Source organism: Balaenoptera acutorostrata, chromosome X, assembly GCF_949987535.1.
Source record: "Balaenoptera acutorostrata chromosome X, mBalAcu1.1, whole genome shotgun sequence".
NCBI classification, from domain to species: Eukaryota; Metazoa; Chordata; class Mammalia; order Artiodactyla; family Balaenopteridae; genus Balaenoptera; species Balaenoptera acutorostrata.
The window spans coordinates 41,686,157-41,711,588 of NC_080085.1; the positions used below are offsets into that span (position 1 = coordinate 41,686,157).

General features: G+C 51.5%; 1 protein-coding gene across 3 annotated transcripts; it reads left to right on the forward strand.

Moving 5' to 3' along the window:
* The first annotated feature begins 1,877 nt into the window (after positions 1–1,877).
* On the forward strand, positions 1,878–23,777 carry UBA1 (ubiquitin like modifier activating enzyme 1). Of its 3 annotated transcripts, XM_057538569.1 has the most exons (27): positions 5,051–5,268; positions 9,562–9,685; positions 9,835–9,951; positions 10,081–10,139; positions 10,240–10,408; positions 10,496–10,630; positions 11,586–11,692; positions 11,951–12,041; positions 12,148–12,280; positions 12,765–12,862; positions 12,957–13,103; positions 13,235–13,411; positions 13,537–13,641; positions 13,729–13,809; positions 14,177–14,332; positions 16,005–16,170; positions 16,331–16,527; positions 18,314–18,378; positions 18,620–18,815; positions 19,536–19,610; positions 19,730–19,919; positions 21,307–21,395; positions 21,691–21,783; positions 21,911–22,102; positions 23,029–23,130; positions 23,235–23,335; positions 23,472–23,777. In XM_057538569.1, the coding sequence occupies exons 3-27, from the start codon at positions 9,835–9,837 to the stop codon at positions 23,605–23,607; spliced, it is 3,177 nt and encodes a 1,058-aa protein (XP_057394552.1). In that variant the 5' UTR covers positions 5,051–5,268; positions 9,562–9,685; the 3' UTR covers positions 23,608–23,777. The 3 variants fall into 3 exon arrangements, with proteins under 3 accessions (XP_007183707.2, XP_057394552.1, XP_057394551.1); XM_007183645.2 differs by lacking the exons at positions 5,051–5,268; positions 9,562–9,685 and adding an exon at positions 1,878–2,038; XM_057538568.1 differs by lacking the exon at positions 9,562–9,685.
* The last annotated feature ends 1,655 nt before the right edge of the window (positions 23,778–25,432 follow it).

A 25,432-nucleotide genomic window follows, 5' to 3' on the forward strand; every position in this document is an offset into this window, starting at 1 on the left:
TAAATAAATAGTGTAACATGTCTGAAAACCAACTCCTGATTTTGCCCCATGCCTGCTCCTAACGGAGTATTTCCCCTGTCAATGACAACTCCATCCTTCCAGCAGCTCAGGCTAGAAACCCACGGGTCAGCCAGGACTCCTCTCTATTTTTCATGCGCTGTATCCGATTTCTCAGCAAATCCTGGTGTCTTTACCTTCAAAATCAATTCAAAATAGAACCCCCCCCCCACTTCCTCTTTTACCACCTTGGTCTGACCCTCTCTCATCACTACCTGGACTCTTGCAGTAGCCTTTCCACTGGCTTTTCTGCTTCCTCTCCCCCACCCCCAACCCCCCACACACAGTTTGTTCTCTCTCCACAGAGAGCAGCCGGATTCTAAAATATAATTTAAATAAAGTGACTCCCCTACTTAAAATCCTTTTATGGCTCCCCATGGATCTTAGAATAAAAACCAAACATCTCAGCCTGGCTTACAATGCCCTGCTTGATATGGCCTCGGATCTCATCTCCCAGTGCTCTCCCTTCCTCACTCCTCTCCAACTACACAGACATCTGTGCTCTTCCCAAACATTTCAAGAACTTCCAGCCTCAAGGCTTTGCCCCTGATGTTCCCTTTGTCTGATGCTTTCCCCTCATGTTACACATGGTTTGCTTCCTCACTTTTCACAGGCTACCTCCTCAGAGAGTCATTCCCTGACTACTTCACATGGGGTATCAGGGGAGGTCTCTCTGAGGTGAGGCAAACAATAAATCAGAAGGAAAGGATCTGATGGAAGAGCGTTCTTAACTATTGCAAGGGCAGTAGTCTCCTTGCTATGTTCTTTGCTATGTTCCCAGTGCCCTGCACTTAGTAGGCATTCAATAAATCTTTTTCAAATGAGCAAATTTGGAGGATTTGAGGACAGGATATGTGATACAGAATTTGGGATAAGGTGATAAAGGCATTTTGTGTTAAATACCTTTGCTGTAACATCACCTTCTCAGGGAGGCCTTCCTTGACCATACTATCTAAAAATGCAACCTGTCCCCAACAGATTTCCCTTTACCTTGTTCTATTTTTCTCCACAGCATTTAGCCGTTATCACATATATACGACATATTTACATATATATTTAATTGTATATTCACATATGAATATAGACTATACACAATGTATTTAATATGACATTTATTATATACAGATGTAACTTTTTTTTTTTTTTTGGCCACAGCACATGGCTTGTGGGATCTTAGTTCCCCAGCCAGGGATTGAACCCTGGCCCTTGTCAGTGAAAGCGTGGAGTCCTAACCACTGGACCACCAGGGAATTCCCTACAGATGTAAATTATTTACATATTGACACTGGCTATCATGTTATGTAAACTATGTAGTATTAACATGTACATTTTATTAGACACAATTTATATTATATTCACATGTATCTAATATAATTTTTATTTATTTTTTACATTTATGGTCTTGTCTCTCGCTAGTCTGTCAGCTCCATGAGGGCAAGGAAGAATCCCTAGCACCTGGCCCACAGCTTGAGCTCCAAAATGTCAAATGAATGAACTCCTTTGGCCACCTGAGCCTCAGCTTTCCCCTCTGTAGGATGGGTGTGCCTTTCCATCTGGAGGTACCCCCATGTTCCGATCCCTTTTCCTACACCTCCCCCCCGCCCCAGAGGGCTGCTCCCGGAACTCCACAGCCCAGGTTTACATTTTCCCATGCCCTGGGCGTTCATGCCCACCACGTGCACTAGGCGCCGGCCCGACCGGACTACCACCCCCAGCATGCCTCGCGCGTTCGGGAAGTGCCACAACCTATAGGGGTATCTGGGTCTGACAAGGGCCCTGATGGCGCAGGAGCAAGGGGGCGAGCCCCTCTAGCTAAGCATCTGTGGTACATCCCAAACAGGGGGCCCTCCAAGGCCCCGCGCTTCCGAGCTCCGCGGAAACTCTGGCTCTTCTTGTACGACGGAGGTGGTTTGCTCTTCCGTTGCCCCGTGGCTTCGGCTCATCTCCAGCAGGAAGGAGAGGCTTCCGCCCGGCACAGGGGGTGAGCTGGAGCACGGTACCCCCAACCCCCTGGACAGCATTTGAGGGAGGGGGCTCAATTTTGGGGATCCCCGAATGGGCATATTTAGAGGCTCTGAGCCCGGTGTGGCATTTAGAGGTGGCTGTTTTTGAGGGGACCCTTAGCAAGTGGCATTTAGGGACTCCGGGGTGGGACTTGGGAGTCTGTTTTAAGGAGCGTCCCTCGGAGGCAGGGTTTAGACCCCTTGGAGACAGGGTTTAGGGGGATGTTTGGGGAGACCCTTAGGGTTCGTGTATGAATACTCTGTCCACGAGGCAGGATTTGGTGTGCTTCCCCAGGGTAAAGGCAAAGTTTGAGGTTCCAGAACTCAAGGCGGAATTTTGGAATTCAGGAAAGGTCCTGGTGACGGTGGGAACGTTTGGGACCGACGTGGCATGTGGACGTATCGAATGGCCTTTGTGACCTCTGGTTCTATTATGATGTCTCACCGCGCTTGGGTATAAAAGGCGGAGAGACTAGACACATCTGGGCCCACAAGTTTTTTTAGGAAGGATGTGGGAGTAACACATCCTAGGTTCTAGGTTCTTCCTGAGGGGACAGTGTGCCACGGGGCCTTCACAGACCATGGATTTATTCGTCATTCGTGAGTAGGTGGGCTGTTGTGGAAGACCATTTTTGCCTTTTTGTAAGTGTCAGCGTATGAATTATTCACGAGGGGGTGGATCAGCGTGCTGAGGGGGTGTGCTGAAAGGGGCGTTCTGCAGCCTGCCGGGCAAATTAGATCTCATTTATTAAGCGTAAAGGTGAGTAGCACCCCGAGTTTTCTGTGGCTTTTCTAGGGGCGTTGTGCATAATTCATGAGGAGCATAGCTTTTACGGCTTCATCTGCATGATCCGCTGTTAGCTTTCCCTTAGAGGTTTCAGGATTTAAATTTTGCGTCTCAGCGAAGGGACGAGGCCTCGCTCATTGTTCATTCCTTACGGCCCAGTAATCCCAGATTATCAGCAAAGGCTCTAGATTCAAGTCCCATCGATCCTTGCCAGCTGTGTGATCTTTGGCAGATTTTTCTGTGAGCCTGAAAAAATGAGTAAGAGCATAATGATGATCAGATTAGTTTACACTCATTTAGCACTTTTTATTAGCCCGTTTAATCCCCACAACAATTATAGGTGGTAGGTTATTATTGTCCCATTTTATAGATGAGGAAACTGGGACACCGGGAGACTAAGTAATTTGCCTAAGGTTACTCAGTCAGTGAGTCTGAGTCTACAGTCCAGAGTCTGTAGTCTTAATCAAGTGTCATAATGTCTGTCTCCCATCCACCCAATTCAATGGTACTACTACTACTGTTAGTCATATAGCACCGTGTGCCAGGCACTGTTCTGAGACCTTTCTACATATTTATTCATTTAAACTTCATCACAAGGTAGGTTACTATTGTTCTCATTTTATGGGTGGGGAAACAGTGGCCCAGAGAAGTGAAGTGTCTGGTCCCAAGTCACACAGCTAGCCATCGGTGGATGGAAATGATTTTTGTGAGGGTTTAAGAACTCTCTAAGGAGGTCACCTTTGAGCTGAGACCTGAACGACAAGAAGGAACCGATTTCCTGCTCTGCATTCCTGAGACCAGTGGCGCAGTGCATGGAAAGGACACACCACAGGAACCACCACATAGTGGGCGATCAGTTAATGTGATCTATTATTATTATTTGACAGAATCATACTGGGTGCTTATCGTGTGCCTGGGGCTTTGGTATACAGTCGTATCTCTGGTGACCTGGTAGTCTGTCCTACCTGTTTAATGGACATTGGTGGCCTTAGCACTCTGTTTTCCAGTGTAATTCTGGAAGGGTGTTTCAAGGCACTATTTTTTTTTTTTTCAAGGCACTATTTTTTAGATAATGTCTGAAGTTGGGGGTTTCTCTAGTGGCTGGGTACACCCTCACCCATAAGTAATTTTATATTAATATAAAATATATTTACAAATCATCTTTAAATTAATATATAATACTTAAAAAGTTTAACAGTGCCCTGTGCCAGCACTGCTCTGAGCTCATTCCATAGTTCATATTCTCTGGTTTTCACAGTGACACATTTTGCCTTTACGATGTAGATGGGTTCTACTACTATCCCCATTTTACAGTTGTAGAAACTGAGGCACCTGCCAACAGTATGTGGTAAACCTGGATTTGGTTGGACCAAGGCAGCCCTGGTTCACGTGCAGTTAGTTAAGGGTGGGGAGGAGGCAGCTGCACTTCCCTTGGGTTTCCCCTGTGTTTCTGCAGCACCTTTCATTATTCATGAACGGGAAGGGGTGACCAAGTTGCCTCGCCTGGAGTACCATAATCCCTACTTGCTGGAGAGGGCTGTCTTGAGTGTATCTGTCCATGCATCTCATGCATAATTCATGAGTAACTGGGTGGGACCTTTCTTGACCTCTCTGAGTTTCCAGGTTGGGCTGCTGCAGCATCAGCATTCATTATTCATGAGCTGGGGGAGTGTGTTTTCCCTGTGTTAGCCCTATTTCCCTGCTTACTGGGTATTAGATGCAGTAATGGGCGGACCTGTCTCTTTTGTTCTTGCCCACCGGGCCTCATGCATTACTCATGATAAGATGTGGCCTCGGTCTCCTTGGCTTCCAGGCTGCTGCAAGGTCATTCATTATTCATGAGCATTGGGGTGTGGCTTCCATGTTTTAACATTGGCTTTCTGGTTGCAGGGTGTTAGTCAACCAGCCACCTGGCCTCGTGCATAATTCACGGTCAGGAAGTGTGGACTTGATGTCCTTTCTTGGTTTCCATGGTAGCCTGGCTGTAACAATGTATTCATTATTCACCTTCCATGGGCGTGCCCTCTATGTCGTTTTACCTGTTTTCCTAGTTACTGCCACAGTAGCCACCAGGTGGAGCTATTCGCCTTCGAAGGAGTCACAGACAGGCAGGGCCCGTCATGTATGATTCATGAACGGGCGCGGCCTGCCTGCATCCGGGTTTCTGGGGGTGGGGCCCAAGGTTTTGTTCCGGCCCCGGGCTCAGCAGCAGCCATCTTGTGTCAGCGGCGGCTCAGGGGAAGGAGGTGGCAGGGACGAGCACAGCTACTACGGCCTGGGGAGGAGAAGGCGGCGACGGCGATCCTAGGCGGCCCAGGCGGCAGGGAGGAGGAGGAGGAGGAGAAGGAGGAGGGTGGCGGCCGGGCTTGGCTTCGGCTCCTAGAGGAGTTGGCGGCGGCGCGACCCGGGGAACCGGCATTGGTAACAAACGGCCTTTCTAAGCGCCGGGGCAGGGGCTTCGGGAAGCATTGGAGGGTCTTGGGCCGGCGCAGGGCCAGGCTGACGTTGGGGCGGGCGGTGATGACTCGGACGCAGAGATCGTTGGAGAGAAGGGGGGGTAGGTCTTGGGGCGGGGCCGACATTTCCCATCCGGGACCAGCCCAGTCCCTCGGGCTCCAAAATCTGACCTTAGGGTCAGACCCCCAGAATCTGCTTTTAGAGACTCAGGCCAGCATTCCTAGTCAGTGACCTGACCCCATCCTGAGCCTTGCATCGCAGAACGGAACTTCCCCCAATCAGCAATAGAGACTTACGGGATCGACATTCCTGGTCAAAGCCTCCTACCAGTGTATGTCATTAAAGACCTTCCCCAGAATCTCTCTTCATTCACTCCTAGTTCCTCAGTATTTGCCGTCGCAGCTTTCAAGAGGGGCCAGACCTCAGGGAGGGTCCATTTGGCTTCATTTTAAGTCTTTTCTAGCATCTTCCTTCAGAACCTGCCCCCCCAACACACACACACACACACACACACACACACACACACACACACTCTCTCTCTCTCTCTCTCTCTCTCTCTCTCTCTCTCTCTCTCTCTCTCCCCCTGCCCTTCTCTCTCTCTCTCTCTCTCTCTCTGCCCTCAGAGCTTTCAAGGGGTCTAGATCCTGTGAAAGGCCATTTGCGCTTGGCCTCCATGTCAGAGAGCACTCCCCCACATCTCAGAGGTCTCCCAACCCACCTTGGCCCAGCATCTTCCTTCCAAAACCCCTCCGGGCCAGCATTTCTATTCAGAGGTTTCCACTTAGCGCTCACCTTTAAAGACTCCTTTAATTCCTAGAATCTGCCCTTAGAGACTTCCTTTACTTTAAGAGAATGCACCCTTTTTTATGGTCCCAGTATTCTCTTCAGAGAGTACCTCTTGCAGGCCTCAGCATCTCCCCCATCAGACACTCATAACCCCCAGTATCTTCCCTCAGAGCCTCCCAGGGGACCAGACACCAGGGAGGAACTGTTTGGACATATAATCTTCCATCAGAGATCTCTCTGCCAGCATCTGCCCTTGCAGACCCTGTTGGCTCCTAGCCCCTTCCATCAGAGTCTTGCCTCTCAAATCCCACCCTTCACTCAGCCTCTGCCTTCAAAAGCCAACCAGGGTTCCAGCTTCTCTCACAGATCCCTTAACCTCACATCAGGCCTAAGAATCTGCCCTCAGAGCCTTTCAGGATTCCAGCATCTTCAGTCAGGCTTTCAGCTTCGTAGGACCCCAACATCATTGTCAGTTGTCCCTTCCCACAACAGGTCCAATTCTCCATCAGAGTAGGAAACCCCTTTCTCTGCATCTACTCTCCGAGCCTCCATGGGGTCCCACATAATTGGTCATAGAAACCCAACCCCACCTGGGGACCTAGCCAGTATCTGCTTACTGAAGTTTTTAGGGCCAGAACTGTCTGGGCTCAGCCGCCCCTTTCCACTCCTCAGAGCAGCTGCAGTACCTAGCACGTACCAATCAGAGATCAACACAAGACCTTTGTACTCCATTAGAAATCCCTCCACGACCCCACCCCGGGCCTCAGCATCCACCCTCATAGCCTCCTGGGACTCTGACAGAAATGTCAGAGACACCTTTTCCCTGCAAGTCCCAGTTATTTTTGGTCAAAGATTTCCCTCTGCCACCAGTGGAGACCCCCCAGGGCCCCAGCATCGTCCTGATGGAGAACACTCCCACCCCCAGACCCCAGCGTCTTCCCACAGCCTCCTTGGGCTGCAGAGTCCCCCACCCATTCCCTGTGCAGCCGCTGGGGCCTCCGGTGCAACTTCCTGGCCCTTTCCTAAAAGCTCCTTTTCCAAGGACCCAGATATGAGTCTTAACAACCTTGCCCAGCACCACCCCTCCTGCCCCCCAGGGCTTCTAACATCCCCTTTCCCATCTCCCTCTGAGCCTCCAAGGGCTCAGACAACCATCTCCTGACTCTTTTATATTCCCAGGGACTTCTCAGTTAATCCCTCTTTGGAGGCTTGACAGGCCCCAGCATCCTGTGCCCTAGCTTCTCTCCATCCTGATAACTTGACCCTGTGTCTACCCTCTCTCAAACCTGCTCCAGGACTCCTACCTCAAACCTTCTTCTCTGGTTTGGGTGGTAGACAATGCTCAGGCTTCAAAATCAGCAGATTGGAGACCTCAGGCAAGTTCTGAAACTCTCTAAGCCTCAGTTCAACTTTGCTGAACAATTGATAGTATATGTGTTCTAATTGGGGCCTGAGCATGTGTTGACAGAGAAAGGTTTCAAATTTATGCTGGGGGTGGAGGATCTTAGCTCCTCTCTGGGGTTTCTGCCCCAGACCCCTTCTGCTTGCCTTGAGACTGGCCTGTTCCAAATCTCTGCGATTGAAATCCACTCTCAGACCATCAACCAAAGCCTGCTTAGACCCTTGCTGCCAGCATTAGGGGTCCAGATGTCAAAGGTCCAGATAGCAGAGATCTCTCTGGTCCTGGATCATCTCTGATTTCGGAAGTGGGAAGATGGTGTGTCCCAAACAACCAAATCAGTGACAAGGCAAGGCGATAACTAAGTAGTGGAGGCCTCTGCAGGTGCCCAGGGAGGAGCTTATGTCCTTAAGTCGCGGAGTTCTGACCACAGACCTTGACTTTTTTAACCTCCCTAGCAGCCCCTTGAGGATATTTCCATTTGCCCCTGCTTTGGGGGAAAGAAAAAGGGGGGCTCAGAGGAAATGAGATACCTATCGCACGTCAGGAAGTCAGTAAATGGAAAAATATGATTTGCCTTGGTCTCCCTACTAACTCACCAAGCCTCTTCTACCCAAGTTGGTTCTTAGCGTTCCCAGCAGTTCAGCTAGATGACTTGGACCTAGCCAGCCTCCTGCCTCCTGGGTCCCCCTCCCTCAACCCTCATCTCTTAGCCCTGTGGGCTGGGCCCTGAGCTGGGTCCTGACTCTGTTCCCCCAGGAGGCATTGGCAAGCAGTCCAGCACCAGCTGCATGACTCTGGGCAAGTGACTGGAGTTCTCTGAGCCTTTGTTTTCTTATTTGTGACATGGGTATAAGGTTATCTGGTTCATGGGCATTGTTAGGATTATACAAAGCCCTTTACTCTGAGATTGACAGGCAGTAAGCTCTTGGTAGATGGTAGGGAGCTCCTGTCATCTTGTTTAGTGCTAGCATGTGACAAGCGCCAAGATGGAATCTTAGGTACAGTGGGGGTACTTGGTGTGATTGGGTGTCAGAAAAGGCTCAGTGTAGGAGAACAGAGGCTCAGAGGAGCATTGGGGGTGAGGGGGAGTGATTGGGGGCCCTGTCGTCTCCAGTGTCTGGATCCAGTCACCAACCCCCCCCCCAATTTCACTTCCACAGCAGCCTGCATTGTTCTGTCTCTGCGACCTAGTCCTCATGAGCTCAGGTTTTTCCATTTGTCTGGCAAGGACACTCGGCCCTGCCTTGCAGGGTCAGGACCATTGAGGGGATGAAACGCCATAACATCAGGAAGCAGCCTGGGTCTCAGGGTCAGCAGATCCCCGGGTGGTTCCAGCTTGGCCACTCTCTTTGTGGGAACCTCGGTCAAGTCACCAAACTTCCCTGAGTGAATTTCTTTTCCTCCAGTATGAGTTGTGAGTGTTACTGATAGCAGTCCAAACCCCACAGGGGTGCCCTGAGGACAGAGTGAGGCACAGATCGTAAAGTGATCTGTGTTTGACATTTGGCCCAGGGAGGACTCCTAATAAATATTCGTTTATCATTATTGTTGACCTGTTTAAGGGACTCCACACGCAGACAAGGCTTGGGAAGTGTGTGTTTTCTCTCTCCCTGCGACCTCTTTTATTGGCCCTGGGTGTTTTCCCCTCCCAGAGCTGGGGGTGGTGGGGAGCGGGTTGGACTTTGTGAAACTCTCCTCCGTGAGCCCCTCTGGGAACTGAGTTCTCGGCACAGTATCTCCTGCGGTCATGCCACCCTGATGGATGTCCAAGCCGCGTTTCCCTCTCAAACCCCTGTCACTGGGGTTAAGGAGGTTAAGGGAGAGGAGAAGGGCTGCTTGCTATTGCCTACCTGCTCTGTAACAGGCTCTCTGGTCTGTGGTATATCCCGTCACCTCAGCAGCTCCATGGAGTACGTAGGTGGTATTCTCACCCCTGTTTTACAGGCAAGGGAACCGAGCCCATAGGGGTTAAATGATGACTGTCAAGGAGTGGCAGGGTCTGACCTGAAGCTACATCCTTTCTCTGACTTCCCCACAAGTACATTCTTTTCACTCCTTTCCCCCCACAGGATTGGAGTCTCTCCCTCATTATGCTGGGCTGGGGAGAAAGGCGAATGGCCTAATGGTTAGCAGCATGGATTGCAAGCCAGACCACCTGGGTTCAGATCTTAGCTCTGAGCTGTGTGACCCTGGGCAAGTCACCTCACCTCTCTGTACCTGTCTCCTTTTCTGTAAAATGGGGATATTAGCCCTTGCGTCTTCCCTTTCCCCACAATTACCACTAACCAACAGGAACACCCACGTGCCCTAGGCTCACCTCTGATCTCTTTTTTTCCTTCCAGATGTCCGGCTCGCCGCTGTCCAAGAAACGTCGCGTGTCCGGGCCTGATCCAAAGCCGGGTTCTAACTGTTCCCCTGCCCGCTCCGTGTTGTCCGAAGTGCCCTCGGTGCCAACCAACGTGAGTGTCTTCTTCCTGGAGACTGGCAGGCGGGGTGGTGGGTGGGAAAGTCTTCTGTATCGCTGTCCCATCTGTCCCTCCCCTCCTCCTGCATGTCTCCCTGAACCCGTTCTTCCCCTCCATCTCTAGGGAATGGCGAAGAACGGCAGTGAAGCAGACATAGATGAGGGACTTTACTCCCGGCAGCTGTAAGTGGGGCCGAGGTTGGACTGTGAGGTGGGAGGGGGCACTGAGTGGATAGGGTCAGAAGGGCCTGGCCCTGACCCGAGACGCCCCCTAACCTGGCAGGTATGTGTTGGGCCACGAGGCAATGAAGCGGCTCCAGACGTCCAGCGTACTGGTATCAGGCCTGCGGGGCCTGGGCGTGGAGATTGCTAAGAACATCATCCTTGGTGGGGTCAAGGCCGTCACTCTGCATGACCAGGGCACTGCCCAGTGGGCCGACCTCTCCTCCCAGGTACCTCTTCCCATCGCCCTTCTCTGCCGAGACCCCATCCCCCGGGCTACACAGCCAGTTCATTTCTTTCCTCGTTCCCCTTTGCAGTTCTACCTGCGGGAGGAGGACATTGGGAAAAACCGGGCTGAGGTCTCCCAGCCCCACCTGGCTGAGCTCAACAGCTACGTGCCTGTCAGCGCCTATACTGGACCCCTCGTAGAGGACTTCCTCAGTGACTTCCAGGTACCTTGGGCCACCGCCCGACCTCCTGCCCAGTTCTCTCAGAGCCCGTCTCTGGTTTATTCATTTGATCAATATTTAATGGGCTAGCCCGGGTGCCAGGTTTCATGCTGAGGCTGCAGCTAGGGGATGCGGGCAGGCTTTAGACGCTGGACCTGCCTCTTCAGGGGGAAGATATGAGCCAGCAGACAGGACAGCATAGTGCATAGACTGGAGCCAAACTGCCTTGGCACAAGTCTCTCATTGTACTAGTGTGACCTTGGGCAGGTCACTGAGTCTCCTGTGCCTGCCTTTTGTCTGTTTGTAGACACGGGAATGGTAGTAATGCCGACTTCATAAAGATTTTGTGAGGGCTAAGCACTTAGAATAGCAGCTGGTTTTTTGTTAAATAAAAACCCTGGGCTGGAAAGAGGAGCTATGGGAGCTGAGATTGTGCCCTGGGGTGTCCCAGCAAGCCAGGACACTGCTGCCGAACCCTGATGTAGCTGTGGGAGCTCACCCTGATGGAATGGGTGGGCATTCAGGCAGAGAGCAAAGTCCCAAGGATCATGGCTGAGCAGGTGTTGTCTTGAGAATTGGGAGCAAGTGGGTGTGGTAGGAGTGAGCTCAGACTTTGGCTGAGGACGAAGTTTTACTTCTGTGTCTCGCAGGGCATGGCAGGGTTGTAGGCAGGCAGCAGTGGGTGTTGGCAAATGAAGGAGTCAGCTGTTGGCCAAACTCTGTCCTCCCAGCTGCCTCTTTACCTTGCCTGCCATAGTTTAGGGATTCACATTTCCCTTCACTGAGTTTCGCCTGGGCTGAATCTGATACATGGTAGAACTTTGTATTTGTGATAGAGAGCTGAACCAGCAAAGCCATAAGGACTCCCTGAGGCCTCGCACCAGCCTTCCTCCACCATCTCCCCCCTTCCCCTTTCCCCTGGTGCTGGGCCCTCGCCTGAGCTGCCACCTCTCCACAGGTGGTGGTCCTCACCAACACCCCCCTGGAGGACCAGCTGCGGGTGGGTGAGTTCTGTCACAGCCATGGCATCAAGCTGGTGGTGGCAGACACGCGGGGCCTGTTTGGGTGAGTGCCCCCACCCTTTTCCCCTGACCCCTGCCATGCCCAGGAAAAGACCCCCAACCTCTGACTGCCCTCAGCCCCCTCAGCCCCTTGGGTTTTGGATATTGTGTCTTTACCTCACCCCATGTAGCATGAGTGCCATCTGATTCCCAGCAGTGATGGGCTGAACTTGCTCAGCAAGTACTTGCTGCATCTTGAGGGACACGTGGGGTCCCTGAGCGCATGGGACTCGAGCATCAGCCCTGTTGCTTCCCTCTACAGGCAGCTTTTCTGTGACTTTGGAGAGGAAATGATCCTCACAGATTCTAATGGGGAGCAGCCGCTCAGTGCTATGGTTTCTATGGTCACCAAGGTGAGGAGGGCAGCCTCAGGGGTCCTGGCAGGCAGATGGGCAGCAGGCTTTCCTGTCTGCTCCTGGTACCCTGGGCCTGCCTCTGAGGTACTCCTCCTTTAACCAGGACAACCCCGGTGTGGTTACCTGTCTGGATGAGGCCCGGCATGGCTTTGAGAGTGGCGACTTTGTCTCCTTTTCGGAAGTACAGGGCATGATTGAACTCAACGGAAGTCAGCCCATGGAAATCAAAGTCCTGGGTGAGCTAGGGCCATGGGGAATCAGGGGAGATAGGAGGTGTTTCCCTGGACTCTGCGTGAGGGGAGACACATCCTGGGTGTCTGAGATGAACCAGAGACAGAGTCCCCTGTGGTCCACCCAGAGCTGGGGACATGGGGGAGAAGTGCTGTCTCGTGTTTGAGCTGTTCCTAGAAGAGGCTCCTGGTATCTGCACTGAGGGGGAAAAGATCTCTGGTGTTTGAACAAAGCAGATCAGAGGATCCACTCGTGTCTGACTGGATTCGGACAGGGAGCAGAGAATGTCTTCTAGTGTAGACTTGGGGTCAGGGACACAGGGTCCCATGGGCTCTAAGCTGGGCTAGAGGGTAGATGGTTTGTGAAGTTCGAGTGGAATCGATTACTCCTGATGTCTGGGCTGGGTCAGGGATGGATTTTTCCTTATCTTGTGGGTGTTGTGGGTTTTAGGGAGGGTGGGTAGCCTGACAGTTTCCCTGCCTACCCTAGGTCCTTACACCTTTAGCATCTGTGACACCTCCAACTTCTCTGATTATATCCGTGGAGGCATCGTCAGCCAGGTCAAAGTACCCAAGAAGATCAGCTTTGTGAGTGTGGGGAGGAGTGGGCTCTGGGGGTGGTGCCAGGCATTTCCAGGTTCTCCATTCTACTCTTCTGGTTCTGATGCTCTGCCCCCGACAGAAATCCTTGCTGGCCTCCCTGGCAGAGCCTGACTTCGTGATGACGGACTTCGCCAAGTTTTCCCGCCCCACCCAGCTGCACATTGGCTTCCAGGCCCTGCACCAGTTCTGTGCTCAGCATGGCCGGCCCCCTCGGCCCCGCAATGAGGTGGGTAGGTGGGTGAGCCAGCCAGGGCAGATGACCTTGGCATCGAAGGCCCACAGTGCCTCTCTACCTAGCCCCCCCCACCCCCAACAGTGGCCTCACAGGCACGCTCTTGGTTCCTTCTGCCTCACCAGGAGGATGCCACAGAGCTGGTGACCTTGGCCCAGGCTGTGAATGCTCAAGCCCTGCCAGCGGTGCAGCAGGACAGCCTGGATGAGGACCTCATTCGAAAGCTGGCATATGTGGCTGCTGGGGATCTGGCACCCATAAATGCCTTCATCGGGGGTCTAGCTGCCCAGGAGGTCATGAAGGTCAGCACAGATAGAGAAGGACAGGGTTGGGGTGGGCCAGACACCTCCCTGATTCCATCGCTTGTCCATCTGTGTCAGGCCCCAGTTAACCACTCACCACTTCCCCTGTCCTGCCCAATCCCCAGGCTTGCTCCGGGAAGTTTATGCCCATCATGCAGTGGCTGTACTTTGATGCACTGGAGTGTCTCCCCGAGGACAAAGAGGCTCTCACGGAGGACAAGTGCCTCCCGGTATGTGAGTGGGGCCCTGGGGGAGATGTCATTGGGGGCATTTCTGGTGAGGCCTCTCTCTGACCCTTCTCCCTTTGCATTCCTCAGCGCCAGAACCGTTATGATGGGCAGGTAGCTGTATTTGGCTCATACCTGCAAGAGAAGTTGGGCAAGCAGAAGTACTTCCTGGTGAGTGATCCACTGGGACAGCCACTTTCTTCATCTCCTGTGGCCTCTGGCTACCTCTTACGGGGTCTCCTTCTGCCTCCTGAGGGCGGGTCTTTTGGTTCTTATATTTCTACCGCATGACTTTTGCCATTTTCTTTTATCTTGAGGGAAAGCCTGGTGTGTCCTTCTGTTTCCACCATCTTGTGCCTCCTCCCTCAGATGCCTGGGTTATTTCTCATAGCCCTGGCACTGGAGGATGTGGCACTAGACACACCTCTCCCCTCTCTTGCTGTCTTCAATGGGAGTGAGAGTGAGGGGTGATGAGTGACTTCACACTGACCTGCATCACCCTGACTAGCCTCTGTCTCTCTTCTTGGCTGTCTTCTAGGTGGGCGCAGGGGCCATTGGCTGTGAACTGCTCAAGAACTTTGCCATGATTGGGCTGGGCTGTGGGGAGGGAGGAGAAATTGTCGTCACAGACATGGACACCATTGAGAAGTCAAATCTGAACAGACAGTTTCTGTTCCGGCCCTGGGACGTCACGGTGAGAGCGGTGGGGGTAGGAGGTGGGACTTTGTCATCTTGTTTTCCTCTTTTGTTCTCATTCTTCTTGGAAAAGGGGCTTTACCACCTTTTTCTTTCCTTCAGCTTCTCTCTGTCACTCGTTCAACAAACATTGAGTACCCTTCCATCGAATCTACCGTTTTTTATCTCCTTTTTTTTTTTTCTTTTTCCTTGACTTCTTATGAGTGCTGGTTGGGACAGTGTGTTGGGGGTCCCAAGTTCAATGATTCACTAGCCCCCTAGGACTCAGCAGTACTCAGCATGTAGTTGTACTCACAGTTAACGATTTCTTCCGGCTAAAGGATGCATAACAAAATCAGCAAAGGGAAGTGGCTCATGGGGCGAAGTCTGGGGGAGACCAGGCACAAGTTTCCAAGACTCCTCTCCCAGTGGAGTCGCACAGGACATGCGTAATTCCCCTAGTAGCGAGTTGCAACAACACGTGAAATGTTGCCAACCAGGGAAGCTCGTTAGAGACACAGTACCCAGGGTTTTTACTGTGGGCTGGTCACATAGGCACCCTCTGCTGGGAATGTCCCCAAATTCCAGACTCCCAGAAGGAGAGCAGGAGTTCAGCATAAACCACAGGGTTTGCATAAGCAGTCTAGGCACAGTGAGCAGCCCTTACCAGGTACTGAATGGCAAGAACCCTCCAGAAATCCAGGTTCCCAGACTCCAGCCAAGGGCCAACCTGGCCAGCAGGCCTCTTTCCTAGGAGAGCACTTGTGCTAGGTTCACTCTTCTCTGCACAGATAGAAGCTGGGTTATACGGTGATCTAGTTAGGAAGCCTTCTGTAGGGGACTGTCATTGTTGCCTGGCCAGGATCGATTCCCCTTTTGTTCATTTATTCACCAAGTAGTTATTGAGTAGGTTCTGTTCTAGGTACTTGCAGTACACCAAGGAAACGAAGATTTTAGTGGGCGGGGACAGACAGTAAACAGTAAGCACAGTACAATAGCGAAGTTTATAGTTAACGTCCATAAGTGCCGTGCAGAGGGAACAACAAAAACAAGATGAAGGAAGTGGGCAGGCCAGGGAGATTGGTTTGCAGTTTTGATTACAGTGGTTAAGAAAGGGCTCATTTCTGCCGACTTGGAGGGCGTGAGGGAGTAGAGTCCCTTCTTCTGGGGAAGAGTGCTCCAGGCCAAGATCCTAAGGTGGGAGGGTAATAGGAGATGAGCTAGAGGAAATGGGGGCCAACTCATTTTGCCTTCAGTGGAGGTGGGAGCCAAGGGAGGGTTTTCAGCAGAGGAGGGACGTGACCTGATTTGGACTTTGAAAGGATCCTCCTTGTCTATGTGCTAAGATTCTGTTTTGTTTGGGGGGAATGTTCCCCAGCCCTGGATGCCGTTAACTGAAAGAACAATGGAAGTTGGGTAGGCAGAAGAACATATGGCTGGCCTATTGTCTCCAGCCTGTCTGTGCACTGCTTCCCTTTTCACTGAGCCCCTGCCATATCCGTCACAGCCCTAGCCATGTGGTACTGTCACGGACTGTCTCCTGCCAAACCAGGGAGCCGCCTGAACTCAGGGCTTGGTTCTTCCCAGCATTAAATAAGCCAGCTTTCAGGAGGACAGCTCTGTGGAGGTTCGCTGGTGCATGCATAAATAACTGAGTTCTGTTCCCCCATTCCTACCCTTGCCCCCCCCAGAAGTTAAAGTCTGACACAGCTGCTGCAGCTGTGCGCCAGATGAATCCGCACATCCGAGTGACAAGCCACCAGAACCGTGTAGGCCCTGACACCGAGCGCATCTATGATGACGATTTCTTCCAAAACTTGGATGGTGTGGCCAACGCCCTGGATAATGTGGATGCCCGTGAGTTTGGAGGCGGGTGAGGAGGTCAAGGGCCAAGTTGCGTGGGTACGTGTGTGTGTGTGTGTGTGTGTGTGTGTGTCTCTTGGAGGTGCCTGTCTTCCCGTCTCCTGATGTTCATTTCCTGGCACTCACGTTTTGTCGTGACCCCCCCACCCCCCAGGCATGTACATGGACCGCCGCTGCGTGTACTACCGTAAGCCACTGCTGGAGTCAGGCACACTGGGCACCAAGGGCAATGTGCAGGTGGTGATCCCCTTCCTGACAGAATCATACAGCTCCAGCCAGGACCCGCCTGAAAAGTCCATCCCCATCTGCACACTGAAGAACTTCCCCAATGCCATCGAGCACACCCTGCAGGTGATCAGTGTGAGGGGAGAGGGCAGGGGGCAGGCACCCGGCCTCGCGGCCACTGGCCCCTGTGCTTTTTCTTTAAACCTTCCTCTCTTACTTTCTATCGTGCAACCTTGGTTTCTAGAATGATTCATTCTTTTTTTTTTTTTTAACTTTTGTTTTGAAAACTTTTCACCGTTTAGACAGATACAGAGGATAGCGTGGGGAACACTCAAATACTCTTAGATTTAACATTTGTTAACGTTTTGCCACATTCTCTTCTTAGATTCATGTGGCTTTTTCTTCTTTGGGTGAAGTATATCGTGGCCATCACAATGCTTCACTCTCTCTGCTTCTTCAAAGGGAGGTTATATTTGCACATAACAGGGTCTCAACCTCAGCACTGGTGACAGTTGGGGCCCGATATCTCTTTGTCATGGGGGCATCCTGAGCACTGTAGGATGTTTAGCAGAATCCCTGGCTTCTACCCACTAGATGCCAATAGCACCCCCTTCCATTTGTGGCAACTAAAAATGTCTTCAGACATTGCTGGATGTCCCCTGGGGGCAAAATCTCTCCCAGGTGAGAACTGCCCCCAGGTAAGAACTGTCAGTGTCTAACCAGAACACCACCTTCATGCTGAACAAAGTTAATGGTTATTCTTACTGTCTCTCCTAGTTACTTATTTGTCTCTAATACTCAGTCCATATACAGGTTTCCCCTGCTGTTGCTCAAAATGGGTTTAACAGCTGGTTTTCCAGGTTGATTTTGTTTGCGTGATGCATATACATACAGAATACAGAACAGTGCACATATTATCTGGCTGAGTTTTTTACAAAGGGAACATATCTAGGTTGTCCAGCACCTAGGCCTACAGACCAGAACCTAAGGATAACCATTGTGTTATCAGATGATTCTTATTACAGTCTTTGAGGGCAAACCATTCAGAATGTTTAGTAAAAGTATGGGGGGGTGGGAACAAAATAGGGAGGGGGAAAAAACCAGTTCCCTCTATCACTTTCCCTTCTGCCCCTGCAGTTCCAGACTGGGTGTCTTTGTATTTGTGCACCCACCACAGACTCACTAGGGCATGAGTGACCTTGGACTTAGCCTCTCCATGCCTCTGATGAAATGGAGGTGACAGTAGTATATACTTCATGGGGTTGTAAAGCATTTAGCATTCACTATGTATCTGGTGCTGTTTTAAATAAACTTTAAATATATACATACTTGCAACCCGTGAGGTACATATTACTGTTACAGTATCTGTTTCGGAAAGGAGGGCACAGAGTGAAGTGTTACTGTGTGTCCCTGAAGTCGCAAAGCTAGATACTGTGTAGCAGAGCTGGTTTTGATCTCTAACATCTATATCCTCCAAACCCCCTCACCAATGACAGCACTTACTGTTCTAGGAGTTCTCAGAGGGCAGAGCCTCTGTCCAGTTTGCTGCTGAGTCCTCAGGGCCTGTATAGGATCGTAATTTTAAATATGTAATGTAATTTAAAAATACACATAATTGAATTGTTTCTTTTTTATTGAGGCATGACATACCTCACGTAAGGTACACAGAACTTAATTTTTTTCACGCATTCACTAGTGTAACCGCTGTCCAGATCAAGTTCATTGGTTTTTCAAATTGAGGTGCTGGGGGTGGTGGAGTGGGGAAGGTTGGGAACAGTGGTTGCGGGGCTTACCTTCTCCCAGAGCAGCTTTGTTCATCCTGTTTGATTTATTCACTGATGGTCTTTCTAATGCCTCCAGAAGCCCATTTTGTCAACTATCGCCCCCTGTAATCTGTTTGTTCTGTCTGCAGTGGGCTAGAGACGAGTTTGAAGGCCTCTTCAAGCAGCCGGCAGAAAACGTCAACCAGTACCTCACGTAAGTAACCAAATGCCCCCTCACCCCACCCCCTGCACTCCAGCCAGGGCATCCTGTCTGCTTTCCTCACCAGTGTGACACCCAGCACCAGGCACACTTCTCAAATGAGTCAGTGAATGCTGGGGCCTCATTCCCCTGGGGGTCAGGACTAGCTTTCCGTGGAGAAAGTAGGGTTGCCCTGGAGCCCACTCTTGGGGCCGCTGTGTAATCCTGCCCCTTTGACCCCTCCAATTCTTGATAGAGACCCCAAGTTTGTGGAGCGGACCCTGCGGCTGGCGGGCACCCAACCCCTGGAGGTGCTGGAGGCCGTGCAGCGCAGCCTGGTGCTGCAGCGGCCACAGACCTGGGCCGACTGTGTGGCCTGGGCCTGCCACCACTGGCACACCCAGTACTCTAACAACATCCGGCAGCTGCTGCACAACTTCCCTCCTGACCAGGTAACGCCCACTTGCCAGGTCCATTTGGCGGGATGCGTTTCCTAGAAACAGGAGCCTGCTGTGAGTTCTCCGTGTGGCTCCTCTCGGTCATTAGTCCAGCTGTGGCAGATGCCCCAAGGCATGGGGGTCTCACACGAATGATTAAACTTGACCTATTTTTGCTGTTCCCTTTCCTTTGAGCAAGAGACTTCATTTCTGTTTCCCTTACCTGTGGTGTGGGCTGACTCACCCACCTCCCAGGACTGTAAGGATCATAGTGGAGAAATTTTGGAGTTAAGAGCTCAGGAATCAGTGGGGGTTCAAATCCCAGCTCCATTTGCACTTGGGCAAGTCACATACTTTCTGTCTGTACTTCAGTTTCCTTATCAGTAGAGATAACAATAATCTACCTCATGAGGGTTTTTGTGAGGATTTATTGGTATTTATTAATATTAACTTAGTACAGTGCCTAGCAATTCATAAGAGTTTGTTAAATGGCTGTGTGGCTTGCACAGAGTGAGTGCCAGGAGTTTTTTTCAGTGAGGCGCCCCTGTTTCATTCAGCCTGGCATCAGCACTTCCATCTACAGGACCCTACAGTCTGGGTTGTTCATGATCGATTCTAGCCCCTTGCGCGTGCCCAGCCAGGAATAGTGAGTCAGGGCCAAGGTGAGAAGTTAGAATTGTTAGAGAGGCCTCCAATCTCAGGTCCTGCTCCTCAAAATTCTCTCTGCTTCCTTAGCTCACAAGCTCGGGAGCTCCATTCTGGTCTGGGCCCAAACGCTGTCCACACCCGCTCACCTTTGATGTCAACAATGTAAGTCTCCTCCTTGGGGCCTCCTAGGGTCAGGTGGAGGGTGCGTGGGTGGGAAGGAGGCCGAGACTCCCCAGGCGAGGGTGGACGTGCTCACCCTTCTGGGCCCTGCCTTCTCCCAGCCTCTGCATCTGGACTACGTGATGGCTGCTGCCAACCTGTTTGCCCAGACCTACGGGCTGACAGGCTCTCAGGACCGAGCTGCCGTGGCAACAGTTCTACAGTCTGTGCAGGTCCCCGAGTTTACCCCCAAGTCCGGCGTCAAGATCCATGTCTCTGACCAGGAGCTACAGAGCGCCAATGCCTCTGTTGGTGAGGATGTTTGGCCAGTCGGCCAGGAGTCACCACCCCAACTTGTCCCCTGCCCAGTCCAGCCTTCTCTGCCCCTGGCACTGCTCTGCAACCCCTGGCCTAAGGCTTCCCCACACCTTCCTTTGAGCCTCCCTTGCTCTGAAATGAGGGTCGGTTGGGTTAAATTCTATCCCTCCTGCCTCCTCCTCCCCACTCTCTGGCCCTCAGGAGAACTAGCTGTTTGTTTCTCTTGCTCTGTGTGTGTTTCCCTTGGAAAGAACAACTTTTTTCTGTTTCTTCTTGATCTGTTTATCTGGAGGGTGTGATTTCCACCAGTGGTCTCGCTCCCTTGGTATCTGCCCCATCTTCCCACCGCCATGTTCCTCTGTGTGCATCTTTGCCATGGTATTGCTCTCCACAGTTTTCCTCATCTCCCTCTCCATATCTCCGCCCCAGTTCCCCATCTCTCTCCATCTCTTTCCCCCAGCCCATGCTGTATATCAGGGGTAAAGGGCCAAACAGTGACTCTTCTAGGCTTGCAGGCCATATAGTGTCTGCAGTTATCACCTCTGCAATTGAAGCACAAAAGCAGCCATACACAACATACAAATGAATGAATGTGGCTTTTTATTTTCTCCCATGTCCCCATCTTCCTCCCCAAATATATATCCGTCATGTTCCTCTCTGTGTATTTCCTCCATCTTGTTCCTCATATACATGCACACGTATGTATCTGTGTGTAATATGTATAAAATGTATATAAAACGTATGCAAGGTGTATGTAAAATGTATATAAACGTGTGTGTGTGTGTATATATATATATATATATATACACACACACACATACACATACACAGCGTATATAGGGTATATATAAGTTGTATCTATCATGTGTATAAAATTTTTTCTCACCTATCTCATCCTCTGTATATGCCCCTATTCTCCACTCTTCATATATTCTGTCCCCCAATATCTTAACCTCTATATCCACATCTGCATATTTCTCCCAACTTCCCCTCTATATATCTTCCCCTGCCTTTTTCCCCTGTATCCTCTTATGTCTCCCCACTTCTCTCTGCATCATTCTTCCTGAGATCTACAGCTCTCCCATCCTGATCTGTCCATCCCTACTTTCTCCTAATGTCTTCATTTTCAGTTCCTTAGAGTCTCTAGAGATACCTCTCTCTTGATATACCTGCCCCCTGCCCCCTGCCCCCCGTCTTACTCAGGTTTGTACTCTGTTGTCCTGCTCTCTCTCTCCCCATTGCTCCTCCTCTCTCCCAGGATGTCTTTCCTTTTCAAATCCTTTATCTACCTAAACACCTTTTGCCCCACCTGGGCTTCTGTTTCTACCTCAGACCCTGGCCTGGGGTCTAAAGGGTTGACGGTGTCCCTCTCTCCCTGCAGATGACAGTCGTCTGGAGGAGCTCAAGGCCACACTGCCCAGTCCAGAAAAGCTCCCTGGGTTCAAGATGTACCCCATTGACTTCGAGAAGGTGCTGGGTGGGGGCCCTGGGCAGGCAGTGGGGATGGGCTAAGCACAGATGGGCTGGACAGAACAGGTTCTGGGGATCTAGAGGCAGCCCCAGGCCTTTGTGGGATTGGATCACAGGCCTGCTACATGGCCCTGAACGAATAGATGTTCCCAGCCATGCCTTTGTGATCTGAGAGCCCAGCAGGTAATTGCAGTGGACGATACTTGTGTCCCCGGAGGCCAGGAATCCTCTTCCTCCTCTGATCCTCTCCTTATTGTCTCCCCACCCTCCTCCCTTAACCTCTCACTCATAAAAGGATGATGACAGCAACTTCCATATGGATTTCATTGTGGCTGCATCCAACCTCCGGGCGGAGAACTATGACATTCCCCCTTCAGACCGGCACAAGGTGAGGGAAATCTAGACTTGACGTTTCACCCCCTCCCAGGCTGCAGTTGCCCACATTCTATCCCTTCTGTAGAATATGAGCTTCTTCTACCCTTAACTTCCTTCCTTGATCCTTTCCTTCCTTACAGAGCAAGCTGATTGCAGGAAAGATCATCCCAGCCATTGCCACGACCACAGCAGCCGTGGTTGGCCTTGTGTGTCTAGAGCTGTACAAGGTGGTGCAGGGGCACCAACAGCTTGACTCCTATAAGAATGGTTTCCTCAATTTGGCCCTGCCTTTCTTTGGCTTCTCTGAACCCCTGGCAGCACCCCATCATCAGGTGAGGGCCTGCATCAGGGGAAGTGGATTTGTGGGTGGGTGTTTCTCTGTAGAGCTGGCTCTAGTTTGCTTCATAGCCTGTCACCAGGAGAGGGTTTCTGTCAGTGTGTACCTGTTCCTTTTGTGTATCCCCTTGTTCATTTATTCACTCATCATATTTTTTTTTTTTTTAGTATTTTCTATGTGCTACGTACCGGTCTGATTCTGCTTGTGGAAGCCCTCAGAAAAGATATTTGAATATTAGATTATGATTAATAACTGCACAATAGTAGCACCCAAAATTTATTGGGTGCTTAGTATGCTAAGTGCTTTTGCTTGCTTCTTCATTCACTCAGATATTTACTGAGCACCTACTGCGTGCTAGGTACTCTTACAGGTGCTAAGGTTATATTCTTGAAATAGAGTAACACAGTAAATGATTTTGGAACCCCAGAAAAAGAACAGGATAAGGAGAACTTGAGAGTACCAGGTGGTGAGGGGATGGGTTTGGGATTTTAGATGTGGGATAATCAGGAGTGGCCTTACAGAGAAGATGACATGTGAGTCCAGACTTGGAGGAGGTGAGGAGACAGGCCATGAAGGATTTGCCGGGAAGGCATTCCAGACAGAGGGGCCAGTCTCTGCGAGGGTACTGAGGTAGGAGTGTGCCTGGCATGTTTGAGGAAGAAGTCATGAGAGCAGAGTGAGTGAGAGGATGAGGGGATAGGAAATGAGGAGAAGAGAATAGGATTCCAGTGACTTAAGACCTTATCTCCATTATCATAAGGGTTTCAGTCTTTACTCAAGGCAAGACAAAAGCCATGAGAAAGTTTTGGACAGAAGAGGCTTGTGATCCGACTTAGCATGTCTGCATGAGTGGAGGGGGAGACTGATGGGGCTGCGCCCTCTGGTGGCCCCCATCCCATTGGCCTGCTCCTTGTTCCACAGTACTATAACCAAGAGTGGACGTTGTGGGATCGCTTTGAAGTACAGGGGCTGCAGTCTAATGGTGAGGAGATGACCCTCAAACAGTTCCTTGACTACTTCAAGGTGAGACCCCTTTCTCTCTCTCACCCCACTGGGGGCAGAGTGTGCAGGTGACTGGCTGGCCTGTCCACCCCCGTGACACTGCTGTCCTCCCCCTTCTCCTCCAGACAGAGCATAAGCTGGAGATCACCATGCTGTCCCAGGGCGTGTCTATGCTCTACTCCTTCTTCATGCCAGCCGCCAAGCTCAAGGAACGGTTGGATCAGCCGTGAGTTGGGTAGTGGGGAGCCTCAACTTGCAGCTGTCCCAGTCCTGCTCACTGCCCTTCACCTCCTCTGCCCTCAGCTACCTGCCCCTCTTCACTTACTTTTTGCCTCCCTGACCCTCTGCTCCCCCGCCCCCAGGATGACAGAGATCGTAAGCCGTGTGTCGAAGCGAAAGCTGGGCCGCCACGTGCGGGCCCTGGTGCTTGAGCTGTGCTGCAACGATGAGAGCGGTGAGGACGTTGAGGTCCCCTATGTACGATACACCATCCGCTGACCCCTGTCCTCTCCTACAGACTGACCCCAGGCCCCCTCTCCAGACCCCTTCCAGCACAGGGCTCCCATTTGGCCTCTGTCATTCCCTCCTCGTCCCTCTATCTGAACCCCTCTTGCCGCTGCTTCCTACCTTGTTTGGGACATGAATCCTAATAAAGCGTTACAAACCCAGATGTGGCATAGCTGCTGGTTCCAGGGAAAGAAGGGACCTCCTGGAGCTGTCTGGTTCAGATAGTAACCAGAAGGGCTCAGCCTCACCCCAGTTGCCAGCTTCCTGGGCAGAGAAAATGTGGGAACTGTCATGTCTTCCTCCTGCCCTTCCTGCTTAGGAAGAAATGGAGGCAGTAGTGAAGCTGTGGAGAGCAGGTACGTAGGTCCTTGTGACTTCACTGGAGGTGGGTTCAAATTCACTTTCTCCATCTCTAGCTCCTAACTCCCTGCCATATTGATTTTGAAAGGTAGTTAAGAGTAGTGTTTGAGCAAGTCCTTTAACTTCTCTAACCTTGTCCCCCCTCTGTGAAGGGAAAAGTTATGGCAACCAGTCGGCCAGGGCTTGGTCACTGTGGCTTATGTCCTTGGGGCACATCCCTTCCCGCCTGGACCGAGGCACTCAGACCCTGGACAAGCCTTTAGCATCATGGTTCCCAGTGCTAGGAATGCCTGTGGTGCCCTTAGTTCAACTTCCCTGCTGCAGAGGGGCCTCAACAGCTCTGCTGGACTGAGGAATGCCAGTGTTTGTGCACACTTTGCAGTACTGATGAAAATATTTGGCTGAGAACATCTGTAAAGGAAAAGCCTCTTTCCTGTCCCTCGGGCCTGGTCTGCTTGTCCTGAGGCCTCCCACCTGTGAGAAGAGAGCGGCTGTGGGTTGTTGATTGGTTGGAGCAGGCAGTAGGAGGCTCACCACAAGCCCCACCAGGACGGCAGAACTGCCCGCACTGCGTCTTTGGTCTCGGCTGAGCACTTCAGACAGTTGAAAGCACCAATCGGACTGGCCACCTGGTGCCTGAGGAAGCCACTCATACCTCTGTCCTTCACCCAGCCAGACTCCAACTTTTTCCATTTAGAAACAGACCCCTCATTCCTTCACTCTAACCCAAGTATTGGGAATCACACAAACTGGCCTGACCCTGACCTGTCACCCATCACAGCCTGTTCCCACATCTGCTGCTTCCTGGGCCAGTTCCAGACTCCAGGCACAGCATATGCCCTTGCCCCACCTCCCTCTGGTTACTTTTTTTTTGGCCGCGTTGGGTCTTCGTTGCTGCGTGCGGTCTAGTTGCGGCGAGCGGGGGCTTCTCTTGTTGCGGAGCACAGGCTCCAGGCACGCGGGCTTCAGTAGTTGTGGCGCACAGGCTCAATAGCTGTGGCTCACAAGCTCTAGAGCAGGCTCAGTAGTTGTGGCGCACGGGCTTAGTTGCTCCGCGGCATGTGGGATCTTCCTGGACCAGGGCTCGAACCCGTGTCCCCTGCGTTGGCAGGTGGATTCTTAACCACTGCGCCACCAGGGAAGTCCTTTTCTGGTTACTTGTTTTTTCTTGGCCTATTCTGTTTGGGTGACCTCATCCTTCTATACTTCCTTTCATTCTCCGCCAGGACATTAGGGACTGAAGTGCTTTATCTCTGGCATCCATTTAGTGGTGATGCTAGCTATCTAGGTCAAGTGGAGAGGTTTTCCCACCACAGGTACTTTTTCCATTATTGCTCCTCTAGAGTACCCCCAAACTCTGCACCTCTGTCCACTGTTTCCACCATTTCCACCTCAGCATCTGAGGCTTGCACACGAACTTGATTTCTCTGCCTCTACTATCCTGGGGCCTTCATGG